This window comes from Podarcis melisellensis (assembly GCF_964234715.1).
Source record: "Podarcis melisellensis genome assembly, chromosome: 6".
NCBI lineage: Eukaryota > Metazoa > Chordata > Lepidosauria > Squamata > Lacertidae > Podarcis > Podarcis melisellensis.
Genome location: NC_138538.1, coordinates 5,243,597 through 5,254,051, shown reverse-complemented (window position 1 = coordinate 5,254,051; position 10,455 = coordinate 5,243,597). Strand labels below are relative to the sequence as shown.

At 45.1% G+C, this 10,455-nt stretch overlaps 1 protein-coding gene across 1 annotated transcript; it reads right to left on the bottom strand.

The window, feature by feature from the left end:
* Positions 1 to 3,386: 3,386 nt before the first annotated feature.
* FNDC11 (fibronectin type III domain containing 11) lies at positions 3,387 to 10,070 on the bottom strand (the record flags this gene model as incomplete). Its single annotated transcript, XM_081917201.1, is given in 3 exon segments — positions 3,387 to 4,401; positions 9,948 to 9,982; positions 9,984 to 10,070. Coding segments are annotated over 3 exon segments (1,074 nt in total). The 3' UTR covers positions 3,387 to 3,449.
* Positions 10,071 to 10,455: the final 385 nt, after the last annotated feature.

Sequence of the window (10,455 nt, the reverse complement as noted above, 5' to 3'; positions counted from 1 at the left end):
AGTCTCCTCCAGCACCATAATTCAAAAGCATCACAGGGTATTGCAGTTGGAAAAGGTTCAGAAAACAGCAACGAAAATAATCTAAGGGGTGGAGCAACTCCCTTATGAGAAAAAACTGCAGCTTTGGGGGAATTTTTTTAGTTTAGAGAAAAGGCAAGTAAGAGAGAACGTGACACAAGTCATGCATGGAGCAGAGAAAGTAAAATTAGAATTCATGGGCATCCAATGATACTGAATGTTGGAAGAACCAGGATAAAAGAATACTTCTTTACAAAGTTCATAGTTAAACTATAGAACTCCAAGCTACGGAATTTATGCCCTTAGCACACACGGGCTTATTTGTTAATCGACAGACAACTACACAAGAGCCCCACAATACAATAGATATTTGTGGTTGGGTTTTGGGAGCTCTTGTACATGTCAAGAACATGAGCCTGCTGGATCCGGCCATTGGGCATCTAGTCCAGCATCCTGTTCTCGCAGTGACCGACCTGATGCCCGAGGGAAGCCTGCAAGCTGGGCATGCACTTTGCCCACTTGTGATTCAGAAGCATAATGGATGGATGGAGGGCATAGCCTTTGATAGCTTTGCCTCCCTGGATGTTTGCAAAAAGCAGCTGGACTGGGGCATGTGGACTGGGACTATGGCCCTGGGGGAGGATGAGAGAATCCCTCCCACCATATTTCCAGTGATCCCCTTGTCCCCCAAACTGCTGTTGGCCCAGTTAGGGGAAATTTACACATACAATTATAAGCATCTTCAGGGGCAAAATGATGCTGGGTGAAAGGGCTGATCTCCCTCTCCTTTAGTCTCTAGAGGGACCACCTCTCCTGATATGCACCGCGTAGGACCTTAAGGTCCACAAATGACAACATTTTGGAGGTCCCAGGTCGCAAGGTGGTTAGATTGGTCGCAACTAGGGCCAGGGCCTTTTCAGTACTGGCCCCGACTTGGTGGAATGCTCTGTCACAAGAGACTAGGGCCCTGCGGGACTTGACATCTTTCCACAGGGCCTGCAAGACAGAGCTGTTCCACCTGGCCTTTTATTTAACCTGTATTTTAAATTGGGGTCCCCCCCATTAAGCTTTTACTGTAATTTTATTGGTGTTAGCCACCCTGAGACCGGCTCTGGCCGGGGAGGGCGGGATATAAATAAAAATTATTATTATTATTATTATTATTATTATTATTATTATTATTATTATTATCCTATCCTACAGTTGTAAGGGACCCCCCAGGTTCATCCAGTCCAGCCCTCTGCAATGCAGGAATCTCAGCTAAAGCATCCATGACAGACAGCCATCCAACCTCTGCTTAAAAACCTCCAGTGAAGGAGAGAGTCCACCACCTCCTGAGGGAGTCCGTTCCACTGTGAAACAGCTCTTACTTATTCATTTCCCTTTCCATGAAACATTGCCACGTGATTTGACAGCAAAATCATGAACAATAGAAACACGGTGTGGGTTTCGTGGGGGGTGTCAAACAGCTCTTACTGCCAGCAAGTTCTTCCTGGTGTTTAGCTGGAACGGAATTACTTAACCCCTGTAGCCCCATGGAGGCTTTTGGGGACTGGAGATATAACCAGATCTGTATTAAGAATTTGGCTCAGTATTTAGAACTAGTGACCTGCCTGCTCTTCAGGTGCCCTGGGGTAGTAACAACAACAATAGTGATTTGTAGGAAGCCAGTGAAAGAGAGAGGTGTTTCAAGTAAAACTTTCCTCTTTTGCTGCAGTCTGGAGCCTAGAGAAGCTCAGAAATCAAAGAAACGCCTGACACTCCACAGGGGGTGGAAGGACCCAACAATCATAGAACTGCAGTTGGAAGAGACCCTAAAGGATCATCAATCCAACTCCACGATGCAGGAATATGCAGCTGCCCCATACGAGAAGCGAACCTTCATCCTTGGCATTGTCAGCACAATACTTTAACCAACTGAGCTGTCCAGGCTCCAAATGACAGTTGCATATAAAGCTGGCGCGAATTTTGGAGGAGACCCAAGAGAAGGCAGAATAAACAGAACCGCGTGTCTAAATATAATATGGCTGACAGAGGGAACACAAGCCATCATCTGTTTCCTGGACAGCAAGGAAAAGGCAGATGTCGCTGCCATCATCAGACCCTAAGCAATGTCGGCTGGTGTGATGAGCTGGACTCCAATAACATCAGAGGGTCCACAGCTCTCCCATCCCTGCATTAGAGCATGTCAGGAGGATGTTCCCCATGCCTGGGAGAAAAGAGCAGTGGCCCTGGGGCAAGCCAGGCTATCAGTTTGAGTTCCAGCATCTCTCTGAGAAACACTGGGCTGCTAGTTTAAAGGAGGCTTGCAGTGGCCCAAGATGAGCCTTGATGGTTTCTCACTATGGCAAACTAGATTATTGATTTGTTTGGATTTATATTCAGCCCTTTTGCCCAAAGGAGCCCAAGGTGACACCAAACAAAATATTTTAAAAATAAATTGAAAACAATCAAATACCCTCATGGCTAAAAAATGTCATGGTTGCCAAGAACTGAGATGTCTGTGGAAAGTCTCAAAATGGGTTGTGAAAAGAATAAGTCTCCTCATCTGTCGTTTCAGTGGCTTTTTGCCTCGGAGCATCAAACTAACCACTAGTAGCCATCTTAAAGACCACTGCTATATCTTGGGGGCAGTGGTGGGTTCGCAGAACAAAAGACACTGGCTTTTGCTGAGTTCCATTTACACTAGGTGAGACCAAGAATATCTCTTTATGTGACCAAGAGCTGCATGTCTTCATATGGCCCACAAGTGAAATCCACCAGGGCTACTATCAACTCTTTCCCCCCAACCCAATCTATAGGACGCTAACTTGAAAGCCCTTTGGATAGCATTTCCTTGGCCAACCATCCAACTGGAGAAGCCAAAACCAGGTCTTCTCTGCTATCTACATGTTCTAGTAAAAAAAAGAAAAAAGTGAATTGGTACAATTTCAGGAAGTCCAGAAGGAAATGTTAGAAATGCACCGTGAAGCTTGTTTTTGCCAATTACATCTTTGCCAGTTCCTACTAGAAATGAGGATGATATCTGGACCTTCACTGAAAGTAAAGTTTTGAAAGTTTTGGGGAAATGTCAGAAGTTCATTTCATTTCTCTCTGTCCCCCTTAAAACCTTAAGAATCACCAGTCAGCACCATGAGATTACCAAAAATTACCTTCATAGGTACACTGTTACTGACTCCTTTCTTGCCTGTGGGTGGCTGGTGTTTGGATGTGTGTCTGGTGCCTTAAAGGCGGTAAATCTGGACTGGGCGACATTCTCCCCCACTGCTGTGGGCACCTCAGTGATCTACAGACTACTGTTTTGGCAGCTGAAGGCTTGCCAAATTTCCACCCAAGACCAGAAAAAGCTGGTGGTTTGATGCAAAACCTTTAAAAATAAGTTTTTAATTTGACTTATTTTACATTCCTTGTGAATTGCTACGATGGGAAAGTCAGGGTTCAGACATAGAAGTCTCCATTTCTTCCTCAAGGTACAGTTTTGTCTTAAGCAGGATGGAATCGTGCCACTGTTCATAGACAAGTGTGTAAGTCTCTGCCCTTTTGACAGTGAACCTGTACAAACGGTCAGGCAACAGGTTGTGGATTTCACAGGTGTGCGACGTGACCGGCATGATTCCGCAGTGGACTCGCTCTTGAGGAGTTCTGGGCTCCAGCAGCTTAAAGCTGAGTTCGTACTGTTCGAGCTGCGGCTGCTGGCTGGTAACAAACCACTTGAGACTCACCCAGTCCTCGTGAGCCACCGACTCCCTCCGGTCAAACATCACGGGCATCTTTGTGCTCAGGACAAGCCTGATGTGAGGGATCTTGGTAATCCCGACGTCCGATACCAGGCGGTGCTTGACGTACAGCCTCCCAGGTACCAGCATAGCAAGGAAATAATCCATCTGCTCAGAGAGACTCGACAGCCTTGGTTTGACAGCGTCCCATCTGGAGAGGAAAGTCATCATGTCGTGGGTCTCCAGGAAGTGGACCAGCTCCTCCCGACCTTTCTCCAGCTCTTCCAACAGGTCAGACAGGAGCAGCAGCTGGATTTTGGTTTGGATGGTCCCCACTTTCTTCATCCTCTGGAACCTCCAGGGGTCTATCAGTTGGAACATGGTGGTGGGGAGCATCAGGTGGTTCTGATCTCCCAGTGCCAAGTGCTTAGGCAGGATTTCAATGTAGTAGGAGCACTTTTTCAGAAGCTCAATCCTCTTGTGATGGCGCTTGAGCAGGTGGAGGCTGAGGTCTGAGTGCAGGAACTCCAGCACGACATTCTTCCTCTCCATGTACATCCTCCAGGCTTCATTCTCCTGCTCCTCTTCGCTGTACACCACCGTCTGGAGGTTGGCCCCTAACTTGTTCAAATAGACATCAATAGTTCCAATGTTCATCATGCCTGGGCTGGAACACAAGAACAAAACAGGCACACAAAGGAAGAGCAGGTCAGCTGAAAGACTGCCATCGCGGTGGCTTCTGAACCCCTCTTAATTTTGGTTCTCAGAGGCTTGTAACCCAAAGTTTGTCCAGTTACAAATGTGATAAGGGTCTTCCTCTGCTCTAAAGTTCCTGGACCCTTTGCCATTCCTCTCCTGGTTTCCCTCCGCCTCTCAAACTCCTCCCACTGACCCTTTTATTCATCTGGAACACTCCCTATGGGAACCCTACTTTCCTAGACTCCTCTGGGTTCCTTGGCTGGCTGCTGTTCTCCTTTCCGGGGCTCTTGCTTAGTCTATACGCCTAAGGCAGGGATAGGGAGCCTGTGGCTGCCCACAGGTTGTTGGACTGCCGTTCCCATAATCTCTGACCACTGAGCCATCCTGGCTGTGGTTGATGGGAGCCAGAGTAAAACAATATACATGGAAAGCCACACATGCCTTTTTCTAGGATCTGAGCAGTTCTGCCAATGCATACTTCCAGTTGATAGTCCAGCCAGACATGCTTAGGAAACAGAGAATCTGCACCAATGGGAGCTGGAGGCCTTCAGGCTATGTAGCTCTGCAGTGACCAGTAGGCAACTAAGCTAATTCCTCCCGGAGGCTACCTTACCACCATCAGACAATCCCTTAGTGCATTTATAGTGTATGTGTGGAAAGCAGCAGGAGGAAAGACAAGATGCAACAATCCTTCAAGGCTACAATAATGTCTGCTGCTCATCCTGGAACAAGGTATTTCCCTGGCACACTTTTGTGACGCTAGACTCTGCTTTATTTAAGAGGTATGGCTAAGCTGGGATGCGGGTGGCGCTGTGAGTTAAACCACACAGCCTAGGACTTGCCGGTCAGCGGTTCAAATCCCCGCGACGGGGTGAGCTCCCGTTGCTCGGTCCCTGCTCCTGCCAACCTAGCAGTTCGAAAGCACGTCAAAGTGCAAGTAGATAAATAGGTACCTCTCTGGCAGGAAGGTAAACGACGTTTTCGTGCGCTGCACTGGTTCGCCAGAAGCGGCTTAATCATGCTGGCCACACGACCCGGAAGCTGTACACTGGCTCTCTCGGCCAATAAAGCAAGATGAGCACCACAACCCCAGAGTCGGTCACGACTGGGCCTAATAGTCAGTGGTCCTTTTACCTTTACCAAGCCGGAGTTATGCTTAAGACGTCTCCTCTTTATATTATTCCATTTTCGGGGCGGGGGCGGAATCCACTTATGTTGGCCTTTCTGAGTGCCTGTCAGGGAGTGCAATATCAAGGCAAACACATAGGCGCTTGGGAGTGGGCATATGTCAGTGTGACCCAAAGCCTGAAAATGGTGGATGGACTCGTGTTTTTGTTGTACAGCAGAACTCTCAGAAAATCTGAAGCGTGCGTAAAGACAGGGAGCCCTGCCATGAGACATCCCTGAATGGCTGCAAGATGTTTCTAATGTACCTTCTTGTGACAGCATGTTTCCTTCTCTTGGCAGCGCTAGGGGCACACACACTTGAGCACTTAGCTCAGTTGAAACACAGGCACTAGTAGTTTTCTGCAAGCCTGACAGATGTCATGACCCTGAATGAAACATTCTGCAGGTTTTCCAATAATATGAGCATATCATGCAAAGATGGGGACGCAGGTGGCGCTGTGGGTTAAAGCCTCAGCGCCTAGGACTTGCCGATCGAAAGGTCGGCGGTTCGAATCCCTGCGGCGGGGTGCGCTCCCGCTGCTCGGTCCCAGCGCCTGCCAACCTAGCAGTTCGAAAGCACCTCCGGGTGCAAGTAGATAAATAGGGACCGCTTACCAGCGGGAAGGTAAATGGCGTTTCCGTGTGCGGCTCTGGCTCGACAGAGCAGCGATGTCACGCTGGCCACGTGACCCGGAAGTGTCTCCGGACAGCGCTGGCCCCTGGCCTCTTAAGTGAGATGGGCGCACAACCCCAGAGTCTGTCAAGACTGGCCCGTATGGGCAGGGGTACCTTTACCTTTACCTATCATGCAAAGATGACCATGTCCTTGAAACTAGAGGCGTTCTGTGGCAGCTGTTTACCTGGGCCTGTGGAAAGTGCTCTCTCTTAAAGGCTAAACTGTGCAAATAAATTAGGTTAGGTTATTCAGATTGTTTTATGTAATGCTGCATGTGGGGTATCCTTTTGCATTAACTTATTCATGTATTTGAATTGCTATTGTTCATTTGATATTTTGTAAGCCACTTTGGGCACAATTGTGCAGGAAAGTGGCATATAAATAAACAAGATGATGAAGTCTGGGTATGTAGAGAACAGCTAGCCTAGGGAGATCAACAAGGGTCATCTGCATGGTCACTCTGTGACTTTCTTTCAGGCCTTCTCAATTCTCACTATTTTCAGCTTTTTACTCATCTCCACAGCCATGATCTCTAGAGACATACTGTATTCCCTTTAAAAAAATAAAATCAAAGGTAGTATATTTTTTTTGTAAGATGGAATATGTAATGACTACCACCATTCAGTAAAACTCGAATGGTAAACTGGTTCATAGCTCAGCTCCTTAGCTAAGGATCCCAAAACCTACTTAAAATATCATCTGCCTTAAGAGATAAATTAAGGCTAAATGTGTCCAATGCCAACTATACAGCACTAATAAAGAGCTGTGAAAGCCAAGGGGACATATGGTAGGCAGCTTGAGGGTCCCCCAAAATAACTTTAATTTCAATGCTGTATTTGCCTTTGGCTATATCCTGAGCCTTTAAAATCCTAAGAACTTGAAAGCTGACGTAACCATGAACCTTCCTGTTCCTTGGACCTCTATGAACCCCTTCTTCTCATCCCCCAGGATGTCCCATATTCTCATTCCTCAACCTTCAGGGCAGGGGGAGGAGGCCAATTAAAGATGCTCACAAACGCTTCAGCTTGTGATCTGTTGCAACAACCAGACTGGAACCTGCTGGTTCATCAATGGCCATTTAACCAGAGAGCGCCCAGGGCCTGCCTGCAGTCTTTTTTTTTTTACCCTTGAACTTTCACAGCCTGGCTCCTCTGTGCATCAAAACCACAGCCATAGGGGGAGAAAGTACTGTAGTGTGCAAAGCAGAACTGGACAGCTGGTTGCCTGGCAGCCAAACTTTGGCAAAACTGTGAAATGTGAAAATCATACCCAAGGTGTACTCGCTGCCGCTGTCTGTGCACACCTTGTTCACACGGCACATTTCCCCATTAAGAATGGATGCAAGGTGTTTGTATGAGTACAGCGGGCAAAATGACTGCATGAACCAGCTCCTAGGACCTGAGCCTCCCTCCTTTTACCCATATATTGGTGTGTGCAGCACGGACATTTTGGAACTCCCTGCCTATTGATAATAGGCAGTCACCTTCAATATATATTTTTGGCATGGGCTGAACGCCTTCTCATTTAGACAAGCCTGCCCAGGTATCATGCATGATTTACTGTATTTTTCGCTCTATAAGACGCACCAGATCACAAGACGCACCTAGATTTTGGAGGAGGAAAACAAGAAAAAAATATATTCTGAATCTCAGAAGCCAGAACAGCAAGAGGGATCGTTGCGCAGTGAAAGCAGCAATCCCTCTTGCTGTTCTGGCTTCTGGGATAGCTGCGCGGCCTCCATTCGTTCCATAAGACGCACACACATTTCCCCATACTTTTTAGGAGGGAAAGAGTAAGTCTTATAGAGCAAAAATTACAGTAATTACAGTTCCTGCAATGTTGTACTAAAGGACCCTGGGATTCCTCTTCAAGCTCTATCTACCATTCCATGCATGAGTTTTAATTTGTTTTAGTCCGTGCCATTTGTGGCTTTAACCTTTTGTTTTTTGTTTTTTTAAATAATATTTATTAAGAGTTTAAAGATTACAGAATAAAAAGAAAAAAGAATTAAACAAAACAAAACAATACAATACAGAAACAAAAAGACTACATATACATAACAAAACAAAATAAAAACAATTAAAAACACATCCCATACTTTCAATATCTTATCTTTTCATTTACTTGTTTCAGCGACCTCCTCGCACCTCCCTTTTTTGTATTCCACTTCAATTAACTGTTTCAGCAAATCCTTTCCATCTTCCTTAATACTCTGTCCTATAATTTATCTTAACACATTCTGACCTTATTTTTCCCTTTGATCCATTAACAATCAATTTGTACTTAGTTCTTTATAACACTTCTGCTAAAGCCATATAACTTCATTCCAACATCTTTCTAACATTCATTAATTTTACAATATTTCTGTAGATAATCTTTAAATTTCTTCCACCGAGTGGCTTTAACCTTTTGGTACATTTTAAATTATGCTTGCAATTTTTGTGTGTGTGATTTAAAAAAAAAAAAGAGCTTCATCTTTCTTTGCAAACCGCTTTGAGGTCCGCCGTCAACCAAGCGGCATATCAATTTATGAAATTAAACGAACAAAACATTGCAGCCTGGGGCTCATCCTCCTTTCTGTAGCGTCGCTGTGCTTTCGGCTCAGTGGGTACCACCTCACTTTGCACCCCCTGAACCCCTCGATGGATTTGGGTGGAGTTGACAAGAGATATTCTCCCTCAGCTGACTCCTTCCCTACCTGTGAGACAGGTGAGTTCCTTTCTGCAAAAGGCGGCCTTACTTCCACTTCTGTCGCCCGCAGCCGTGTTTAGGGAAGCTTTTAATATCTGATGAATTATTGTATTTTAATATTTTGCTGTAATGCAAGCCGCCTAGAGTGGCTGGGGAAACCCAGCCGGATGGGCGGGGTAATAATAATAATAATAATAATAATAATAATAATAATAATAATAATAATAATAATAATAATAATATAATGATGATGATAATGATAATGATAATAATAAAAATAAAATAATAATATAATGATAATGATAATGATGATAATGATAATAATAATAATAATGATAATAAAATAATAATAATATAATGATAATGATGATAATAAAATAATAATACTAATAATAAAATAATAATAATATGATAATGATAATAAAATAATAATAATAATAATAATAATATAATGATGATGATAATGATAATGATAATGATAATAATAAAAATAAAATAATAATATAATGATAATGATAATGATGATAATGATAATAATAATAATAATGATAATAAAATAATAATAATACTAATAATAAAATAATAATAATATGATAATGATAATAAAATAATAATAATAATAATAATAATAATAATAATAATAATAATAATATTTTTTTTCAGGTGGGACACCTGCACAGGTTCCCACCCACCCCCATAAAGCAGGGTTTCCCAAACCTGGGTCTCCAGCTGTTGTTTTGGGACTACAATTCCCATCGTCCCTGACCACTGGTCCTGCTAGCTAGGGATGATGGGAGTTGTAGTCCAAAACAACAGCTGGAGACCCACGTTTGGGAAGCCACGGAGCATCCTCCCCCTATGGCCAATGCCCCAGGGATGAGGGGGGGGAGGCGCCCCTTTCCCCTCCCTTCCACCTATGCAGCCCCCAACATTTTCGCCCCCCCCGGGTCCCGAGGCTTCTCCCCCTCCCCTCCCCTTACCTGTGGCTTAGCATGGTTGCTCCCGGGGCAGCCGCTCACCCGACACCCCCCATCTGCCGGGCCCGGGGCCGGAGCCAGGCTCGGGGCTGCGCGCAGGCCTCGCCCGTCGCCATGGCAACCCATTGTTCCGCGCGGCCGCGTTCTGGAGCCCGCAGGCCTCGCGAGGCCGCGACCAGGAGGGAGGCCCGCGCTTGAACCCGGGGCCGGCGGGGGGCGGGCGGGGAGAGCGCAGGCTTCAGAGGGATCCGTCCGTCCGTGTCGTTGCAGGTCCCTTGACTTGCAACTCACTGGAAAACTCAGTTGTAGTTGTTATGCAGGTCGCTTAACTTGCGACTCACTGGAAAATCAGTTATTATTATTATTATTATTATTATTATTATTATTATTATTATTATTATGCAGGTCGCTTGACTTGCGACTTACTGGAAAATCAGTTATTATTATTATTATTATTATTATTATTATTATTATTATTATTATTATGATGCAGGTCGCTTGACTTGCGACT